A 23,155-nucleotide genomic window follows, 5' to 3' on the forward strand; every position below is an offset into this window, starting at 1 on the left:
ATCCTCTCCTCTATATAAAGAAGCGACAACATTGCTTCCCACACATTACACCCTTCTTACAAATGAGCTCATATTCTCAATCTTCCTCTTCCATGTATAAATTCTCATACATCATAGTTCCAACAAAACATGCAACAAATTAAATGTGGAAATATTTTTGCAATAAGGAGTTCCAAAACAAAAAAAAACACAAAGACTATATTACAAGTATGACTTATGTGACAACTTCAGGTGGTGCAAGTGAAGCATTGAGTAACCACATCCAAGCAGAAATGCCAGAAGCAACATAGATGATGAAGAAATACCAAAAAAATAGAAGGTTGAACGAGGAAATTCACCAAATGAAAAAGAAACTTAAGCAACATAAGCAATTAATGCATGGAAGTATCAAAATTGGCATTATAGCATTTTTTATTCTAGTGTTTGTAATGAGAAAGTGAATGATGTAATAAACAGAAAATATGCATCAATAATATGACATTTCTGTTTCTTAAGTTTCTTCTTCAAAACTAGTAACTTATAATGAAGGTTATGGTTAGAGAGAGAGAAAATTGGAGAAACATTCATTGGGGTAATCTACCAGAACCTACATGATTGTAAGAATTAAAATGACAACTACCTTTTAGCATTCTTTTGAGAACGATCTTCTTCCGTCTACCCTTCGCCTAGAGGCTAAGTTCAGAGACCTCGCCAGAGAGTGATGTATAAATATTGTAGAAATAAAATATTACCATATATAAAGAACGTAGGAAGAACGATAATAAAAAAAAAAAAAGGTTGAAAGAGGTAAAAATTTAACTTATAAAACTTCTTTGAGGGAGGTTTTCCCTTTATCATCTCTCCACTATCAAAATGTCTAACCTGCTAACCCGGACGAGTTGACCCGCTATCATAGGAATGGGCATTGATATTTCCTTATACATTTACATACTTCGTATAACTTATACTGATTCGTTTCTCGTTAGTGTAAACAGTTTCCTGTTGGTTTTCATCCTCAGCTTGTTTCCATGGGAGATTAATGCTTGCTTGTGTAAGATTTCTGAATCGGTTATTTTGGGCATAAACGATAACGACATTGTCAACCAAGTTTATACTCCGTAATTTACTTACAAAATATTAGAAAAAACCTCATTACAGACCTTCAAAGTAAATTCTCTCAATGTTAGTCATAAATTAAAAATCAAGCCCAGAAGATAGATGGTAAATTGAAATCCAACGCCGGCAGATCTTTCACAATTTAAAATTTTAGTCATAAATTTAAAAATCAAGCCCAAAAGATAGATGGTAAAGTTCATTTTTCTTTTCTTTTTTCCACTTAACTATTTCATATCCGGGTTTAAAATATCGTTGATTATTGCTCAAGAGGCATCCACTCCACTTCTAATTCTAGCTCTCCACATTCAACATTCTGGAGCTTCAATTGCATCCCTTGTCTAACTTTTCCATCAATAATGTTGATGATGCTGTCTTCTACAAGAGCATTATCATGTGACTTCAACCATTTTCCAATTTGCATATTGCCAAACATTCCTGGGTCTCCATAAGCCATCGCCGAGGTTATCAATGGCTGGATATCAATCTCAGCTTCACCCATAATGTCATCGGCTGAGAATGTGTCGTGATCAAACACTTTCTGCAGAGGCGGAACAAGACACGACAATACGAACCACTAAATGCATCAGAGTTATCGCAGTAGTGAGCCAATCATACCATGTCAGGTGCAATATCAATAACATCAATAAAAAGTTATATATTGTTGCTCAACTAATTTTGTACGATTATTCGTATTGTATTCTTTAAGACGGGTTTATTTGGAAGGAAATAATTTCAAATCCAAAAGTACACTATTGTTAACTTTTCCTCACCTTATTTTGATTTATTCCAAGAAAATAGTTCAAATGAAGGCCAATAGGAGTTCACTATAAGTTCAAATCACTACTGCAATAAATTCTAAAAGTTCAAATAAGGGAAAATAAGTTCAGATGAATGAATGAATATCAAATCAGGACTAAAGAGACCACACATTTAGCAGTTGACATCGTATGTGTAGTGACCCTCTTTGATAAGTTTGACCACTACATGATGAGATGGTGTTGTAATAGTTTGGCATTCAAACGAATCTATTTTGATAAAAAGTTGATTGTCACTACATGATGAGATGGTGTTGTACTAGTTTGGCATTCAAAAGAATCTATTTTGATACAAAGTTGATTGTTCTTGACGAGCTGTCACCTTAGTGTTTGATGTCACGGGCTTCCATTTGTTTGCATCTAAGCAAGAGTTCCTCACTTCTGTCACTTGTTTGAAGAATAGCTTAGTAATGTTGCTTAGAAACTTCAATTGCTTTTTATTTATATATTTAGTAATAGGAAAATTTGTAAAGTTTACCTATTATAACCTACTTTCTGAAAATAACTAACTATATGTATGATTTTTATTTAACTACCTATGTGTTTATTTGGGTTGCACTACCAAAACAACATTTCCGTCAAAGTTTCCTTCATCCAACGCCTCCCAGCAATTCTCTTCACTTTAAAATTATTATAGAGGCCATTACTCATTAGTACTTTGTTCAAGTAACTAACTCTATTCCTCTGGCTTTTAACCCATTAACTACATTCCTCTGTCAAACAAGATCACTGCTATTTGAATCTTCTAGCTTTTGCATCCTATTTTCCGTTGTTCTCTCTCTCTCTTTCCATTAAAAATGACTATGCTATGGTCTGTCATCACCTACATTTATCATTGCAGACAAGAAAAAGATGGATTTGTAAAGCTCCCAGTTGCAACATTATAAGCTAGTCTCATATGCACGCAAATAGAAGCAAATTTTGTGTTATAACTTTAAATAATATGTTAAATAAAGTATATACACGTGATACGAGCGAATATAAGAAGCATATTTGTGTTACTACAATTTACCCTGAAATTATATGCAAAAAAAGAAATTATTCAAAACTTCTCTAAAGAAAAATAGACGTATCTATATTTAGCAAACATCGAAAGTTCGAAACAATACAAAAATGTAATAACAAAATAAAGCATAATATTTTCTCATGTACACGCGATGTGTGCGCATATAAGGGGTTTTGAATTTATGTGACATTTGCTTAACCTGTTTTATTTTCCTCAATAAACTTGATCAACCATTGTTTGCGTGTCGTCCTCTTTCCCAAATTATTAACATTAACAAGCATATGTTATGTATGGAGTATCGGAGTTCTCTCAAAAGACATACGGAGGAGAGAATTACGGAGTAATTGTTTGATTTTTATTCTCTTTTATTACTTCCTGTTTATTCCTTTCGTGTTATTTGACTAATCTCCCCAAATGAGTTTTTATTTATTTATTTAATACAATTTTGATTTATTTAAATGTCATTGAGGGTATTGTAGTTTATTCTACAGGGGGACACCAAATCATTTACGTTAATGACTACAGGAGAGCCCTTATACAATCTAGATCTTACAGGCAACCCTAAACTGAAAACCCTAATGTTTAATTATCATATTTTACCCCAAAATTGAAATCCTAATTTCTAAATTGAAGAGTAAGTGCAAAAACCAAGGATGATTACTTTTAAGTTTGGCGTATACCCAAAACATTTAAAAGCCCAAATTAGTTAAAACTGGAATTTTAGTTCAAATGTTTATTTTTTTGAATGAATTTGTTTGGCAGAAACTTTTGTGTAAGACCGCCTAACGGGATTTAGAAAATCAACGAGGAAAAGGGAAAAGATAAAGGAAGGGAAGGGGTTGCGGGCTAATATCGTGTTTAGGCAGGGTTACAAAACAGACATATCATATTATGTACTCCCTCCGTCCCGGAATACTTGAAACGGTTTGACTTTTTGCACTATTCACATAATTCACTTTGACCCTATTTTATTTCAAGTATATGAAAACAAATGTTAGTATATAATATATTGTTGGCTTCATCTTAATATATATTTTCAAAATATTAATATTTTATAAGTTTTTATAATATGTAGTTAAAGAAATTGATGGTCAAAGTTGTGCATTGGCAAGCGTGTCCAGTCGAAGCGTTGCGAGTATTCCGGGACGGAGGGAGTAGTTATTTACAAAAATGCACAAATTAAGTAGTTATATCAAAGAGTATGTCATAATAGGTAGCTGTTGACAAATTGGCTTTAGTAAATAAGCCAATGGTTTTTCCTAGCTCATGATGTTTGCATTATAACATACAGCTAAATTGTAAATTGGGCTTAGTATTGTGCTTACTGTGTAGTCCATTTCATATGTGTTTTGCTTAATAGGACTGACTATTTTACTTAGATTCTGTTCCAAGTTGTTAACAATTTGTTTATATATTTCCTAATTTAAGCAGGAAAGTATTCATTAGCTTCTTGTTTTCCTTCCTTGGTAAGATTGAAGTAGTGTGGCTTGGAGATCAAGGTAGATTGTCTCCTTGCTCTTTTAGAGTTTCAGGAGTTAATATCTGGTTGTATGGTGCAATAATGGTGCATATCAAACTCTAAGAAGTATTGGGCATACGCCCCAAGCATGAAAAATACACCCTCCTAACGAACGAGTTAGCAAGAGAGTTTTGACTTTAAAGTGATGTTTTGGATTGTCTGTGAGTTTATCAAACTTACTTCCATTGATCCGAAATCAAGAGTGGTTTTAGGATTAGAGTTTCGAAGAGGGATCTAGGTTCTAAGAAAATTTGAACCATAAGTTTAGAAGTGAAGGTGTACGGAAACATTGTTTTCTTTTGATACAAAACTTCAAAAACTATCTAATATCTAAACTTTGTTACAAGATTCATGTATTTCTATAAACTTTACTAAAGTAGGGGTTGAAATCCACACCAAATACCATGGCAAAACTCTAATCTCTTACCTAATCTGAAATTATTTGAACTTATCTAAACACAACAGGACCTTAGCAGAATTTCCCCCACAAAATTTCCTCCATGAGACCATAATCAAAATCTTGGTATACACACTCAACAAACCGGCTTCAAATTTCTCCATCTTCTCTATCACTCTCTCTTGCTCATTCCCTCTAATGCATCAATTTTTTCCATCATCTCTGTATTTTACATTTACATACTATGTGCAACGTCCAAGGTTGAAATTCCGAAACGATTTTAGATTATTTTTCCAGTTCAATATATAGGCATTTGGTGGCAGGTCCAGAAAACCTCTTTTGCATAAGTGGAAATATTTATGTAGTTCACAAACTAAGTAGAATTAAAAAACATAAAAAAAATTATCTCACATGTGGACCTTAGGGATTAAACCCCAGCGAGAAGCCGAGAACGATTTGTTCTATTTAGAATTTTTTTTGGAAAAATTACCCTGTTCAAAAATAATTGAAGATAATTTGTTGATGAAAATCAACATAAAAAATGTTGATCATACGATCATGCCAGCGAGTAGGTAAAAGCAGCGGTAATAGCCAGGAAAAACAGGAGAAGCAAATTGCACAAAGAGCACCTGATGGAGTTATTAAAAAGAAAAAGATAGTCTTACCAATTTTACAGATCCGTATCGTTGTGGTACAGAAAGCAAGAGTTCTTCATTCCAAATCGGATTTAGGTTGCTCTTTACAACAGATGTTTGAATAGTCTGGAATAGTAAATTAAGAATATAAACAATGTGGAAAAAAGATAGTTTATAAAGCATAAGTTTATAAATACTATGATAAAACCCATGCTTAACAAAAACCAAATAGATCAACCTAATGTACAAGGCACCCAGCAAGTGTGAATTGCAGGTGGGGAGGCGGGGAGTCAGAATGCATATGGCCTCAACCCTGAAATTTCAATTGAAATAGGTTCTCTCTTATGCTCCTCGGTAGGACAATTTATCAAGTCAATTATAGCTCAAAGCGAAAAATTTCTAACTCCCAACTCGTTCAGCTTTGGAAAGAAGGGTCACGATACTCTCAGAGACTATTGCATATAATTTGTTTTTGTCTTCATAGACAATAAAAGAGGGAGAAATTCAACATCATAGTTAGTTACAACTTCATCATTATCATCATCATTATCATTACCCTATTGCCTCAAAGAGGCTCCCGCAAGAAGTGGGGTAAGGGGGGATCGGGTGTACGCAACCTTACCCCTGCAATTGCAGAGAGGTTGTTTCCAATTGACCCAAAAGCGATAACCGGACGACAACGGGACAACCATCTTCTACTTCATGGAAAGGAAGCGAAGAGGTTTAAGAGCCATTTTGATTTAGTCCATTACATCCCACAACCAAAAGAACAAATGAATCTTTGGCTCCAACAGAAATGGACATGTAATAGAGACAACTATATGTAATATACCCCTTCCGTCCTCATTAAACTTCTCATACCTCACAAAATGTCTATCCCCATTAAACTGCCAAATTGTCAATTTGGGTGGGTCCACAAAATAAAATATGTTTTCAATCCTTTTATCAGGGTTCCCAATTTCTCTAGCATCCCCTAAGAAATATTAACTTTATCTACTAACTTAAATTTTATTCACCTTTAATCAACAAAACCCCACTACAATAGCTCCTCTGCTAAGAACGTGTGCGGAGGTGAAACGGGCAGTTCAATGGGGGACAACCGGACAAAGGTAGCTGTCATTTGCATGCATATGAAACTAACGGGGATAACCAGACAGCATGTGACTGATAACTGCAATATCTAATGAGGTTCATACCAGCACCATGCAATATGTGTCGAAACATTCAGTTTCAGTAACTCACCTGCTGCCCAAGATTAAGGACAACATAAGGATCACTAGATAACATATCTCTGACAGCTAAATTTGTCCCTTTTGCTACTTTGACCTTCAATACTCCAATAAATTCTACCATTCCTTCCTGTTTAGAAAGTTCAACATTTATTTATACAGATCAGACATCCTTTCATAAAAAATATAGACAACATAATGGCACAAGACAGAATTTTGATTGAATCACAAAGCAATCTGACAAAAAAAACAAAAAACATATGCATACAAATTTACTAAAGAAAATTAATTCCAAAGCAATCTTTTCAGTTTTAATAAAGAAGAAATCAAGCATAATAGCTAAACCAAGGCTGGTCAAGCAGTTACAACCTGGAGGTCATCTATTTTGAAGCTTTAATAAGACATAATAAGCTTTGCACTCTCACGACGGCACTATGTAGTTTGACCAAAAGTGTTTACCGCACTAGCCCCAATATATGGGAGCACAAATTTACAGCTGTAGCATCTACTTTAGACCAATATAGTGTTTCCATTTTTAATCACCATGCACTTTGAAATCACTAATAAGATGAAAGAAATTAAAAAACTTACAGAGTTTTCCGATCTTTTAGATGATTGTGAACTTCGGAAACTACTCATGAGCTTTTTAGAAAAACTTGGTTGAAGCGAGCTCTTTACAGGTTGCATTGAAAGAATCCGCAAGCTAGGTTTCAGGAATTCTTGAAGCTCATACTTAGATCTACGTCGAATTGTTGCGGTACAATAAAAAAAAATATAAGTTAATAATACAAAGTGTTTCAGTTCAACCAAGGATAATGCAATGCCTTTTCATCTAAAAAGATCATTGAACCATACCAGCCACGTGTCAGTGAACAGCTAAACATAAAAATATTAGTGTCCTATGTCATGTTTCATACTGCCTCGTTCCGTTATGTCTACTCACTTACGGTAGACTCTTGTTTCTAGGTAAATATGGGAAAGGTGAGTGGGTATAGAAAGAAGTGAATCAAGTAAAAGAGATGTAAAAAAAAAGTGGATTATGTAAGAAAAAAAGAAATTAAACTAAGAAAGAGTGAGTAGGAAGGTGTAAATAATACGGGGAAATAAAGTTAAAGTGGTAAAATTTGTAGGCCAAAAGTAAAATAAAACAAAAGTGAGTAGAACTTTCAGAAACACCCCAAAACAGAAAGTGAATCCATATTTATTGAACAAGCTTTGTTGGGTTTAACAAAGTTGAGGTAATATGTTTCTTTGGAGGAAACCATGGGTTTGAACACTCAGATTCTTTAATTTCGTTCTTTGTCTCTTTCCAGAGCCATGACGGCCTGCTTTTGGAGTACAAGAACGGTTCAACAAACTCTCCATTGCAAAATTGTGCTAGGTTATTCATTCAGATTGTGCTTACTACTGAAAAAAGGGACGGAGGGAGCACTTTGAATTACTACAGTTTTCATGCCTTGAGAGCGAACAATAATATGTAGAGACTAGAGAGCGGCATAATAAAGGGTAAGTGATAGGCTATTCAGACTGAGCACAGTCTTCAGAATGCAGCATATCAGACCTAGCAATCAATAACTTGAAAGAAAATACAGGAATAAAACCTGATGAATCTCATACGATCATCATGACTTGCATCAGGTCCAGGCTTTGAAAATCCATCTGGAATAAAAGCCTCATATATTGCATTAGCCGCAGCATTTCCTCCAACCTCAATCATCGCATCAATGTCTTCATCAGACCATTCATCTAATGTCACGGATAAAACCTGGAAAAACCATAAGAGATACACTTGAAAGAAATCCTTAAACCTGAATGCAAGATTTGTAAGGTCGAGTAGAATTGAGAAATGTGTCAAAGGAAGACATAAAGGCAGGTTATATTTACATCCATATTAGCAGCAAGGACGTGAAGTGCTTATTGAACAAAGCATTTGTTCTTATGATGTTTTTTCATATGAGTATGAGACAGTAAAGAAGTGAAGCCATAGTTGTTCTTATGATGCTTTTTTCATATGAGTATGAGACAGTGAAGAGTGAACCCATAGTTACATAATTCGCTAGAATGAGATTGGGAGCGGGTTCACAATTCCCAGTCTAATTTGCTGAATTAGGCAAAACATGTAAAATTTTGATGCTACAATTCACTTTTCCGATGGGGATCAGGAAATTAGGTAGCACTATCAAGCACCCGTGTATAGGAGAATAGGACATATTCATGTATTCATCACCATTACAATATTTCTTAGCTTGCTATACATCTGAGAAGTTTCTATTTTGAATTTGTTTTTAGACGAAGCTAGGTATGCAACTATAGAAGGAGGACTGAGGATAGGAGTCAGTTAAAGCATGTCATTTTCTCAACAATGCACTCTAGTAATACAGAACCTTGAATTCGTAAGGAGTTAACAAAAAGAACTTCTATGTTCAATTTCCCTTTCACAAGGTGATGGATTTCCTACTTCTTCTCTGGGAAGAATGCAAAGAGGCAGGAGATATTCGAATCATTCAGCTCGTTTTCATACATGACATCAAAATGCACTTCACTCATACTAATCTTGGTTCTAAGAATCATGAGCAATAAGTGACATCCATTAGTGATCCATCTACAGAAACAGACCCTGGCTAGAACTAGAAGTGATAATTGGTCAGGCCACAGCCAATAAAAGGGGGCTTGCTTTAACCAGACTCGTGTGCTAAGGACAACATTTCTGCTTTAACACGTAAAAATCGGGATGGGCTTACACTTCGGGGCCATTGTTGGTACTCTCCGCATAGTAATCTCAAATATTTTATTCCTATAAATTTAGCAATTTCCAATATATTAGGAAGTTAAAATTCCATAATTAAATAAAAATTTCTACTCATTCCATTCCATTTTGATATTCCTAGGGAAAATATTTTGATCACAAAACTTCAACCGTGAGTGTAATGTCTAAGAAAAAACATACTTTGTGGGATCATGTTGGATTTGTCTCAATATGTACTTTATAATCAACAAACTTCCATTATTTTAAACATAGACAAAAATATTGAATTATTGGTGCTCAAAGATATGCAATGGGAAAAAACTAAAAGGCAAAAAACAACAAAAGTGAACGAAGGAAGTAATAAACTGTATGACTAAAGTTCGAGCAAAATGAATAAGAATTAGAAAATTTTGTCAACTATCTTCTTATATTAATTATCAACTCTAAAACAACTACCGAATAAGTGTTTGGTTTTTGAATAAAAACTAAACGTTATGAAATTTTATTCAAGAAAAAAATAGTCTAAGTTAGAAAAGTCTGTGAATGGGCCCTCACAGCTCACAGCCCACTTCTTCCCTTCCATTAACTAATTTCCTAGCACATTTTAGTTCTTTCATACTGCGTTGAAATTCAAAAGCTGCCACTCAAAATCTACCATGTCCGAACTTCAGGCAACGTATGGGAGACCTTAGGGTAATCCCTTCCGATTTGTTAAGGCAGCAACAGGTACCTAGCCCTAACTTTTAAGGTATGGATTGTTAGGATCATGTCCAATTCTATAGAATAGGCATTTCAGTATGGGTAATTGTTAGATTATTGCATGTTAGAAGAACAATAACTCCAATAATTAGTGAGCTACAACTAAATTGGAATTAAAATCCCCGGATTATTCAATTTGTTGCAAATATGTACAAAATAAAGTGAGTGAGAGAGAGCTTTCATATATCTACGAAATATGTAATAAAGTTATTTGTGGGAAACTGACTAATATAAATCGAGTTTTGGAGATAACTACCTTATATTAACTTTTAGTTATGGTCACTAGTTAATCAAATAAAACCATTATTTCTTCATAGGTAGTTATTTAAAACAACACAATTATTTATAGTTGCTTTCATAGCTCAATAACTAATGGTATAGAATGTTGGTTATGAAACATTATCCGGTTCATAAGATGAATGTGGCAGAGATGCGAATGATGTATTGGATGTGTGGCTATACAAGAAAGATTGGTTGAGGACTGAGATAACTAAAAATAAATTAGGGGTTGCACCTATTGAGTATAAGATGAGGGAAAATCGCTTAAGGTGGTTTGGCCATGTAAGGCGGAGACCGAGTGTTGCACCCTGATAGGCGGCTAAGAGTGGCAAAGCAATGAGTATATGAGATTGTGGGGGTTAGGAGAAGACCTAAGAAAACTAGGATGAAGGTGATTGAAAGTGATAACATGTCATTTAATAGGGTGGAGGGGAAGGGCGGAGGGCGGCGGGGTGTAAGTAGATGACATGTCATTACTTCATATATAAATTTCCTTTTGATAATCCTTTTACTTACCTCCTTGAGTTTTGAAAAGTTTCTCCCTTGAGCATATTTTCAAAGTTTTCTCCCTTAGCCCTTTAATTTTCTTGTTGCTTTTCGCGGTCGGTTCCTTATGACGGTTGTTGTATTTAGCGTTCTCTTTTTCTAATGCTTGCATGCTTTGAAACTCCGTATACTCGTGTTTACAGATCTTCATTTATATACTTAATTGGGTCTGATTAAACCCATATAAAATGGTATCAAGAGCCTAGCCTAGGTTTTGTGAGGTCTAAGAAGTTTCCGTTAGAGCATGTACGTTGATTGGCTCTTCAAAAGAGCTCTTTGAGGGCTCCCACTCTCTCTCTACCACTATCTCTCTACAAGACACTCAATAATTCATTTCTAAAAACACCCAACATTGGTTGGTTCCTCAAGTGACCTATTTAATCTCTTTTTTACCATTTGGTGGTCCATAATTAGTTGTTTTTTAACCAAAGTTACTATCACTTTTCAAACTTACTCCCCATTTTCAACAAGAATCAACTCTTTGAGGGCTCTTGGGCAAGAGCTACCTAAAAGTAGCTCTCCATGAAAAGCTACTCAAGAGCCCCTCAAGAACCACTCAAGATCCCCAATGTTGGCCAAGAGATAGTTCTTGTTGGATTGCTACTTGGGGAGCTACTTGAAGAGCCACTCCATGAGCCACAATCCACATGTGAGTTGTAACCAATTGTCACACATTAAAGTAGAAGGCAGATGATGACTAGCATATAAGATTAGTGGGCTACTCCAATTGTCAATTTGTTTTAGGATGGAACATGTTTATACTCTGACGACGAAGGTTATCGGTGTGATGTTATTTAACATGGGCTTGACTCCGCCCATGAAATTTATCATGGTCTATGACTCGTTATCAACACCTAATAAGTGAGAGCCCTTGAAGAAGGGGCTCACGTGTGAGATTGTTAAGATAATACAACCACATCAATCCATATGTGAGTAGGGACCAATTATCCCACATTGAAGAAGGGAGAAGATGTGTAACATATAAATGCATCACTTCTACATTTGGTAGCTTTCTACCATATTTAATTATTTTTCTCTCTTTCATTACTCCCAGCTTATCTCGCTCTAATGGTCCTCAGTTGAATAATTTAAAAAAAAAACATCATCTCTCACATGCTATCACTATCATGGTCTCCATTGTTATTATTTCAATAAAAAAATTATTTATTTGTCCACTTGAACCATTTAATAATTATTCTGCATGGAGGTCTCTCCCTCGTGGTGCCCACTTCAATAATTTTAAAAAAACCACTATCCCTCACATGCTATCACTATCATGGTCCTCATTGGTATTTTATTTTAATAAACAAAGGAAAAAATGACAAGAATACTCCCACCTTTGTCCAGTCTTTGTAGGGTGTCCATTGGCCACCGACTACAAGGGTAAAAAAATTGGCCACCGACTACATGGGTAAAAATTTGCTGATGGGTAATCTTTCCCTCTAAACCCAACTAATGACCCTAAATTCCAACAATAACCTCCCAATACTCTCCTTCCTCCTCTCTGCAAGAGCTCGACCGTTCGTTGTCTCCCTGCCTACCTAAAATTAACATCAGTGGGCCAAAATTAAAGCAGAGAAACGTTAATCAATTATGTGTATGATTGACAACTAAAAAAGGTAATTGCTTTTCTTTCTTTGATTTGTTAATTCTTCAATTTGTATAAAGTTTGTCTTGTTACGGGATTTTGCTGCATGACTTTCGAAGTGGGATGAAATTTGGTGAGTTAATGAAAGAGACAACCAGTGCCACTTTTGTGAGTTAATTATTAAAGTGATAATGCAACTTTTTCAATTAAATTCATAAAGTTGGAAAGTTAATTTCGATTTTCCATAATCTGCGGGATTGTAATTCAATAAAGTTAAATTAATTTCAATTTTGATTGTCATAATTGTGTGAGTTAATCACGAAGTGATTGTGCAGATGTTCTGAATTTTAATACTTTGTTATTGTATTTCCTTCTTTATTATTTTGTTTCCAGAATTTTTATATTTGTAATTGTAATTCTTGTTAGCAGGTTATTGTATGACGATGGAGAATGTTACATGACGGTTTCTTTAAGAAGCATAAAGGAGAGTTAGTGTACAGGGGAGGTGAATGTAGGACATTTAATTTAGATGAGTTATGCTGGTTTTATCAGCCATAAAATGGTGATGTAGTTTGTAACTTCTGATCCTTTGTGGTCATATACTTTATGATAATATAGATCAAGTTTGAGAGCCTTTTGGCCTATTGCATTCATGTAGTCAGCTACAAAAGTCATTAGTTATAGGTATTTCCTATACCAGCTGCTCAATTAAATACTCTCTCTGTTTCTTTTTAATGGGGACACTTTGACTTTTGACACTATTCATAAATTTTCAATTTGACTATCATTTGTGATGTATGGGTAAGGAAAAATATAGTCGTGTGAGGTTTTATTTGATTCGTCAGTGTAACCATTACTTCGATAAGGAGTGAGTAAAAGTTATATACCAATTAATGGATTTTGAAATGGAAAAGGTTCAATGAATAGGAGAAAAACTTAAACAAAAGTAATTCAAGAGAAAACCCAATGCAGGGGTTCCTTTGTCAATTAAAGGATGAAAAAGAAAAGTAAAAAGCAATAAGAGTAATCATACATGACACGTCAGATGTGTTGCCGGTCATCTATGACTAAGGTCCATTAAAAGAAGACACCCTACAATGTTTTAAGTAATCTTATTAAATTCATTTAACTTGGGACTGTGAAAGGTCTAAAGAAGATCGGAGAAAGGTGTGAGTATTCTTGTCAACTTTTCTATAAAAAAATTATCTATTTGTCCACTTGCACCTTTTAATAATTATTTTGCATGGGCCTCCTAAAGCTATGTGCCCATACAAGTGATGCATTTAAAAAAACGGAAGCAGTAATGCATAATGCATACTCCATGTGTCCTAGATTAGTTTTACACTTCTATTTTGTGAAAGATCTCACCATTATTTTAGTATATCACTCTCCCCACTATAAAAATGTTAGTGCCCCACACTCTCTCACGTTCAATATAAAAATACCCCATTATCTCGGATTACATCTATTTTTTCAGTAAGTATTACCTCATTTTTTCCGTTCACATCTACTTTTTCAAAAAAATAAAATTTGATAACCAAACAACCACTTATCACCTAGAACTAATATGGGACGATATTGTGCAAGTACCTTTGATATATGAGTTCCAAGGCTTCTGTGCACACCACAACATTTTAAGCATATAAAAACTCCAACATTTGCGGATCTGAAAAACAGAAAAATCGAACTTTTTAATAAAATCAGACAGCTGAAAGGAAAACGTATTTATTCCATTAATAACTTCCAATAAGTGTAAAATGCGAAACATCCTCCTGGATTAAGATCGAAAAATATAAATTTATCTTTTTTATGCAGATGATGTTTTCCTTTTTGATAAAGCTACGGCCTCTAATATTGAGATTATGCTTTAAAACCCTAGAGGATTTTAAAATTCTTTCGAGACTTCGAAGTTAATTTTTCTAAATCTTCTCTTATTTTCCTGAAAAAAATGAACTATAATGTAAGCATATCCATAAAGGCCTTATGCTCTTTTAAGGACACCATTACCTTTGGGAAATATCTAGGAAATACAATTGCCACAACGAGATTGAAAAAGTCTGAGTTCTTTAACCTTCCAGGTAAAACAACTAGTAAAATAAGGGGTTGGCAAGCAAAGCTTTTGAATATGGAAGGGAGAACCACGATGATTAAATCTGTTTTTAAACGCCTACCCTCTTTATGTTACGCAAACTGGTATCCTTCCCTGAGTTCCCAATTCAATTACTCAAGAATTAGAAAGTAAATGTAAGCGTTCCTTTGGGATAGGGTTGATCGTTCTAAATACATTCCCCGTACAAATTGGGAAGGAGTTTGTGATCTCATAAACATAGGTGGCCTTGAAATTAAAAAACCTAAAACGTTGGAATCTAGCCTTTATGGCAAAATTGGGATGGAAAATCCTAACGCAACCAAATAAGATTTGGGTTCAAATCTTATCGTCTCGATGCTTAGTGTAACCCTATGTCAAACTCCTCTCCGTTACAGAAAGATATTTTAAAAGGTCGTGAAATTGCTAGGAATGGGATTATTGTCGACATCGGTAATGGAAAAGACACTTCCCATCATTGGGTTGGTGATAAACCAATATATCTAATGCCAAATATCACCATTCTAGATTCTAAAGCCCACTTTAGAGTCTTTACAAGCTCTGCCTTATTTAAGGAGATTTGTTTTAGAGGTGCTCTGAGAGCATAATTAGCTTAATGTTGTAATCTTTTCTGATCTTTTGTCAGAGTTGTTGATTGCTTTGGTTTTTTGTGGCTTTTGAGGAAGTCAGAGTCTCTCATTTCCTAGAGGGTGGTTTTTCTAATCTTTTCTTTTGGTTGTTTATTTCGTAGTGGAGTGTTTGTTCTAAATTGTTAGTTGTTGCTACTCTCTTTTGGTAATAAAAGTTTCTTTATTTGCCAAAAAAGAAAAATAGGGATTTATCTAGCATATCTCATCTCATTCCCAACTTTCTCTCTCTGTCCTTATTGAAGCTATTCCTCTTTCCACCTCGATTGATAAAAATGATTCTCTTCGTTGACTATAGACAAGAAAGGATCTTTTACTATAAAATCTGCTTACAATTCCACATCTCCTTCCCATCGCTCACCTTCATGCTCTATTCATGTCACCTGAAAAAACTCCAAAAAAATACATGTTCCTTATAAAAATAGAATGCTCTTGTGGAATGTCAGTCATTCCACTCTTCCACTTGCAAAAACTCTCATTAAAAGTGTCCAATCTTTATCCTATTTGTGTCTGTTGTACAACTTTTATTGAAGATAACATTAACCTTCACATGTTTAGAGATTGCCATAGTACTGTTGTGTTTTGGTCAATGATCTTCCAATATCATGGACATCTTTTCAATCCGGATATGACTCTTTTTTTTCTTATAACCGCATGACTGGGTTTCTTATAATCTGAAAGGTTCCACTGAATGGCAAATCATTTTTTCTGTTTGCATCTGGCATATTTGGTCTTACATAAAAAATGCAGTTTTTAAGTTAAAATTGGGAAATGCTTGAAGTTTCTATAATAAGTTTTGGGCAGACTACAAGTTCACTAACTCTATGTTGCAGTCTGAGGTATCCTCCTCTTCCTCGTTCAATCTTTATGCCAGGTTTCCCATTGCTTCTTATTTCAAGCTGAACACGGAAGGGTCATGGCTAAACATCAATAATGTAGGGGGTAGAGGGGTAATTAGGTGCGACAGAGCATTGGCCCCGCCTCTACTGAGCTTACTTCTACCAAGGAAGGTCTCCTAATTGCCTGGGAAAGGAAAATCTCCCACTTTGAACTTAAACAGATGCACAAGCTCTCAAGTATATGTCGGAGAATCCTCAAGCTTATACTGATCAGTGGCTTGCTTCTACAATCATTGATGTTGTCTCTCTTCTTGAAAGGAACTGGGTTGCGACAATCTTACATGTCAAACGTTAGTGCTAATAAGGTGGCTCATGGGCTTGCTGACATCGGAAGAAGCATGGAATTGCCAAGACTTACCACTATCAACCTCCTCAAAGTGGTGTTGCAGACTATGAGAAGGAAACCCCTACACCAGATTCTTGATCCTTTTTTGAAGATCTTTTCCATGGAGTGTGTGCTGAATGTTCTTTTATATCTGCTCCATCTTTTTGCTGTTGTTTAGTTATGAACTTCTTCGTTTCGTACATTTGCTTTCAGTATGGCTTATTCTCAGCTTGGGTTTAAGCTCGGTTTTCACTGCTAACCCTTTTATAACTAAAGTATCTTGTGACTGTTGGGGTTCTCTTTTAACCCTTTTGTACTATAATCTCCTTCTTTGTGTAAAAAAAATATATATTCAACAACTTCATCATTGAAGCTTCAAGCTCCTATTGTCAACGAAATTCTTCAAATTTCAAATAAAGTCTTCATCAATTTTTCAGAAATTGAACTTACTCGGGTTGAATTCGATAGGTAACAATTTGATTTTGAATCTCTCTCCTCAAGGAGACCCATTTTTATCTTATTAGGATTACCCATCTCTCTCCTCCATTAGAATACCCCATTTAAGCTTCAAGCTTAAATACAACAAATTGTTAAAAAATTCAACGATTTTCTTTATCAACTTTCACGTAACCCGAATTATTTAGTTTGAATTCAATAAATACTAATTCAGTTTTGTTTCAAATTCCTCCAGTAGATCCATTCTACTCAAGAATAACCATTCTCTCTCCTCCAATAGACTCCATTGAAACTTGAAGCTCAAATTCAATGAAGTTCTTCACGAATTTAATGAAATTCATAATCAAACTTTCTGAGATTCAACTTTTATAGGTAGAGTTTCATGTTATTCCTCTTTTTGAGACTATGTTCTAAAAATTTAAGTCTGATGTTCTAAATGGTATTGCACATGTTTAAAGCCTTGATTTTAATGTCCTAAGCGGCTAAGCCTAATGAGTCCATGTTCTAAAAAATGTTGCATAGGTACTAAATAACTTTAGCCATTTTCCCTTCTCTTTCCTCTTTTCCCCGCTCAATCTTACGCACCCATCTTTTTCTCCTCCATTGAAAAAGTCCATTTCAATGAAAATATTTAACCTCGAATTCAATTCTACATAAAAGCAAAATATACAAAGTGTAATTGATAAAAATAAAAATAAAAATAAAAAATAAAAATTCCTCCCCCACTCTCTCCCTCTTGAAAATTATTTATTTTTCTACCAAAATTTTCAAAGCCTGAATATTGTAAGGGTTTGGAGAATTTTTGGAAAATTTGGGAGTAATTGAGATTAATGCAAAATTGAAGAAATTTGGGGAAAGTTGGAAGTAGAAGATGAGGTTTTTTAAATGGTTTCTTTCATGTTTGGAAGAAATATTTACATTATGTTCTAAGAAAATATGCATTATGTTTTAAAAATATATACATCATGTTCTAAACATACACACAACATGTTCTAACTTGTATGACAAAAGTCATATTATTTACGATTTTGCCATTAATGAGCGCGTCCAATCCAATGGTCTAGATTCATTCTTAAATAACTAGAATACTAACAACCCTCTCTCATTCTCTCTTTCTCTCTCTCTCTCTATATATATATATACAGAGAGAGAGAGAGAGAGTTGTGGATTTGAGATACAACTGTCAAGAATCAAAGTCAACGTCGTGGTTCGAGTCCAAAGAGGCATATGGTGGAGCTGGTGTTTGGCGTGACATAGCTTACTAAGTTTAATCCTAATCTAGTTAGGATAAATCATATTTTTAAGTATTTTATTAGTAGTCTTACACCTTTATACTAGTCCATTAAGAATCGGATTTTACGTGTAGAAAAAAATTGTTTTAATTTTAGGAGACCTAGTATAATTAGGTGTTTATGCTCTGCGTAATTAAGGATTATTTGTTATATTATTCTAGAATTATATTGCCTATATAAAGCTCTTTAGGATGTGCTTTTATTAACGTGTGATTCAGAACAATAGAGTTTTAAAAAAATTATACAACTTATGAGTAGGTTATATGCTTATTCGGCTATTCGCCTGCACTAGCATTTATAGTTTTGTTTATTGTTTGGTTTGGTCGATGAAATTGTTATGTTTAGATCCGATCGACTCTAAATTAACACCCATGTTTCGTGAAATTCGTTTGGCCAAACAAAATGATATTATAGATCTATGTGATTAAGCCTTTAAAGTGTTTGACCAAAAGTAAACAAAAAGGGCAATGGTATAGATAATCAAAACCAAAAACATAGCACGAAAAATTAAAAACAGAACATGCAATTGCTAGCATGGATGAAATTGAAACATAAATGTGCAATAAAAGCAAAATACTCTCCGGAGGAAGCGACTAAATAGTTGGAAAAATAAAAACTCCTAACAGGACTTACGCCCATTTAGGATCTTGGGCACTGCAATCAGCACAACAACGGTTATCCTTTTGAAGCAAGAGATCCTTAAGCCTTCTTTTACCTGAAAATGGAAAAAAGGTAAGACATCAAACATGCTTCTGCTCTCTTGCAAGTTAAAAATAGCATGTATTCTCTAACTAGTCCTGATATTGTAACAAAGTTGCGCCAAGAATGGATTGTAATATCGGTAGGGGTGTAGGATTCTAAGAGGTCAAAAAATATTGTTACTTCTAACTAGTCTAAACAAGTAGATAGATATTAATAACCATCTATTACTACCCAGGCTACAAATCTAAACTAGTCAAGAAATTTTAGTATACAAGTACCTGAAGTGGGTCTACCAAGCTCCGAGCGGTTATTCATTGCTTTACCTATAGACTTCACTCATCCAAAATAAACTGATATACCTGATGAAAACCTATCATCCAATAAAGATAAGAGTGAGAAACAATTAAAATTAAACCAAAAAGCAACAGAGGTGAAGTCTTCACAGCAACTACAATAATATTGCCATTAAAAATTGTTAAAGCGTATTAATGTTACATCATCATGCTATTCTCACAATTACGATACTAACAATCTGACAAAGTATTTGGGGTATAATCTATGATAGCAAAAGGCCCAACTCCATCTCCAAACACTAAACCCAAAAAACGAAATAAATGAAAGATGTATTAGCATATATAAGACTACCCCAAATCAAATCAGTATTTTAGTCTTGGTTTTGATATTTATTGCAAAATTCTTAACTTCAAATTTCCCTTCCTCTTCATTTTTTGATATCAGATAAAAGATTTTCAATTATGCAAATAAAACTGATGATGATTCAACTAAAATTAATGATTAATGGGTATCAAACTAAGATGAGAGGGATAGAATTTGAGTTTTGCGGCCATTTTCTTTCCTCTTTCAAAAATCAACCCATACAAGTCATGTCTATTTTCTCCCAAGCGAAGCTGACCCATACTCCATGTCCACACCCGGGTCAGGTCGTGTTGGCATGAATATGGCTGGTTAAAAGCCGAATCTGAGATCATAGCTAATTGTAGTTCATAAACCCTGATTTCCATCTGATACATTGTACAGGTGGCATTTACTTTTAAAAGCGCGAAAAATCAAAGCATATGCAGGCCAATCCAAGGATTGCTTACATCTTCAGTGAGTCATTACTTAATGTATCTAAGAGAAATTTTGGAGGCCAACAACTTATAATTAAAGATATTAGTGGTAAAACTTCATGCATGCAAGCATGAAATTTAAACTGTGTGGATTAAAAGAAAATGTTATTATGTTAAAACGTTATTGGATTTGTCTCGAATATATTTCTTTTTTTTGTAGTTTTATAAGTGATAATTAAAGTTAACGATGGTCAAAGGTATGTGTTCGTTGGATGATGCATACTCCCTTAGTCCCTTATTGTTTGCTCCATGAACCCCTTATTGTTTACCCTTGAACCAAATGTGCTTTATTAAAAAATGGGTGAGTGGAATTGAGAAAAGACAAAAGTGGTGAGCCAAATGTATTTTATGTAACAGTAAATTGTGGTCTATGAGCATTTATATTAAAGGGCCAATTTTTTGGGTACAGACTAAAATGACAAATGGGACAAACAAACGAGGATAGGTGGAGCAAAAGGTCTTGCGCGCACAAGGTGTACAATAAATTTATTGTACACCAAGATAATTTTTATGAAGTTTTTTGTAACTTTAACCTATTATTCTGTAACTTTTATATTATAAAATTAAAAAGTTGATAGATAAACATTTTAAAGGGTTAAATGATTAATTTATACATTATTAGTGATTTTGAAGAAATAATTTTTATTCAAATGAAAAAATTTATCATTAAAAAATAGATAACTTTTACATATATAAATGTAACTTTTAAGCACTTTGAGTCAACTTTTACTCCGGTGTACAATATTTATTGTACACCCATTATAAATAAGAATTTGTGTAGGCGGAGTACATACAATACAAAAAATATTACATGCATCCAGTAAACAGTCCACTCTCTTACATAAAAAAAATAAAAAAATAAATCAGTCATGTTCTATGTTATTAGGAAAATATGAGGGAGGTACAAACTGCAAAATAGATATATATGGACAGAAGTTAAAATACAAGTCGCAAATGTGAAAAACAAAACAAAATTTGGTAATTTCTGTAATTACTATAATTTATTTGGGCGGGTTGGAAAGAATAAACAAGATAATATGAGCATCACATTAGCATAATGAAGATCACGGCAAACAACAATCAGCAATTCCAAAAGCATTTTCAGACATCGATTAAAAATCTACCAGATTCACAGCGCGCAGTCGCATCATCAAACGTGTCTCCGAGTCAAATTGAAGAATTGATCGAAATTAACAGAATTATATAAGAATGGAATATAATTGAAGAATTGATTGAAAAGAAAAACATGTTTCCGAGTCAAAGTCGAAAACATTTGCCATCAAAAAATAAAAACAAATAAATAATTTTGATGAAATTGAGAAATATACAAGAAATTGAGAATATGAGAAATTACCAGGGAATTCTGGAGAATGACTTAGCGACGCCAAATCCACAAGCATTGGAAATGAATTCCCCTCGGTGCCAGCTGTGGATGGGAGAGAGAAATGATAGCGACAGAGCTCTTTAAATTTGTCTTTTTTTTTTTTTTTGAATGGGGTCAAAGCTAGCGCATAATCGTGGATTCGTGGGGAATGAGAGGGAGATGGCGGATTTTTATCTTCATATATATACTTAAAATCGTCCTATTCTTTTTATCTTACACGTTCAGGGAGGAATATTCTTATGTTAACTTTTCATTTCTCTTTTCCCCAACTTTCACCTCTTTTATTATTGAAGAAAATACCTCTAGCGACGCCTCATCAACCAACCACTACCAATTGCCACGCATTTGTCCGAAGAAAAGACAAATGCGTGAGGAAAGACCTCCACCGGTTTTTTTTGTTTGGAAAAAGTTCATAAACTTACGCATTTTAAACTTGTACCATTGTTAAAACTTATGAATTTTAAACTTGTACCATGATACATACTTATGAATTTTGAGCTTCTACCATGGTATACACTTATGAATTTAAGCTCGTATCATGGTAGGAACTTAAAATGCATAAGTCTACAATTCTACACCATGGTATGAGCTTAATCTTAACCTTAATAAAGGCTTGAACTTCATTTACTATTCCTGTAATAATTAGATTACTATAATGCCCTTAATTCTTTTTTGTTTTACATTCATCCCTTGCCCCAATCAGGTGCCACGTTCCCCGTCATGTCCTTTGCTTTCTCTGAGAGTTTCTCCCCTCTTCATTCAAACTCTAACTTCTTTCTCTGATTCTTTCCTCCCCATTCCTTTAGAGTCCTAGGTCTCATCACTCCCCCGCCCCCTTAACTTTCTTTCTCCTTTTCAATGTCCTCCGATCATTTTTGTTTCGGTAAGATCAATCAAGTGTACTTGCTTTTCTTTTTCTGCCACAAAGCTTATCTCCAGTGGAGTCAAGTATATCATCCTGATAAATACCAAGTTTCTCATGTACTTACACCTCTCTAGATTCCCCTCTTTTCTTTTTCTATGAATTAATTTGATATTTTTGATGAATTTATATTCCATTGATTGTTGAATATATTCTATATGTTGCTTGTTATGTTGAAGTAGTTCAATTTTTTATCAATGCTTGCGGGTATTAGTATCAGTTTTGGATGGAATTGAATTTTCTGCAATTCATATTCATATTTAACTAATAATGATGATTTGGACCAATAGCAATCGGTAACTAAGTGCTCTAAATCGGGTTGTGTAAACAAATTCTTTGACTTCATAGATGAGAAGCTTTCCATAACTATGTAAATCCCTATATTTAGTGGTGTATCTGATATGTGTGTTTTACATAGTGTTTCACCCCCGTCCCTTAGTACTTTTTTGTGTCAAATGAGCTCTTAGGAGCCATTTTTAGTACTAATATGTGTTAATTAGTGTGCTTTGAGTTTCAGGTTTGATAATGAGAAATTGGTCTTTTTAGACCCGTTTCGTGTTGATTTAGGCCACTACACAAGCCCGAGGAAGTTCGGGACCTTTATCGTCGACTTTCGGGAGCCTTAGTGTAACACCCCGACAATTCTTTCTTTTCTAAACTAACCTTTTAATATAAAATGTAGAGAATTATCAAGGCAT

General features: G+C 34.3%; 1 protein-coding gene across 4 annotated transcripts; it reads right to left on the reverse strand.

The window, feature by feature from the left end:
- Positions 1 to 1,075: 1,075 nt before the first annotated feature.
- LOC110798276 (ADP-ribosylation factor GTPase-activating protein AGD12) lies at positions 1,076 to 21,694 on the reverse strand. Of its 4 annotated transcripts, none has more exons than XM_022003449.2 (9): positions 21,506 to 21,694; positions 19,300 to 19,391; positions 18,953 to 19,034; positions 14,205 to 14,280; positions 8,298 to 8,461; positions 7,288 to 7,435; positions 6,710 to 6,826; positions 5,498 to 5,593; positions 1,076 to 1,669 (listed from the first exon to the last, which is right to left on the reverse strand). In XM_022003449.2, the coding sequence occupies exons 2-9, from the start codon at positions 19,334 to 19,336 to the stop codon at positions 1,352 to 1,354; spliced, it is 1,038 nt and encodes a 345-aa protein (XP_021859141.1). In that variant the 5' UTR covers positions 19,337 to 19,391; positions 21,506 to 21,694; the 3' UTR covers positions 1,076 to 1,351. The 4 variants fall into 4 exon arrangements, with proteins under 4 accessions (XP_021859141.1, XP_021859144.1, XP_021859142.1 ...); XM_022003452.2 differs by having other exon boundaries at positions 1,076 to 1,633; positions 21,506 to 21,691; XM_022003450.2 differs by lacking the exon at positions 21,506 to 21,694 and adding an exon at positions 21,276 to 21,480.
- Between the last annotated feature and the right edge of the window lie 1,461 nt (positions 21,695 to 23,155).

This window comes from Spinacia oleracea, chromosome 2, assembly GCF_020520425.1.
Source record: "Spinacia oleracea cultivar Varoflay chromosome 2, BTI_SOV_V1, whole genome shotgun sequence".
In the NCBI taxonomy this organism is placed as follows: domain Eukaryota; kingdom Viridiplantae; phylum Streptophyta; class Magnoliopsida; order Caryophyllales; family Amaranthaceae; genus Spinacia; species Spinacia oleracea.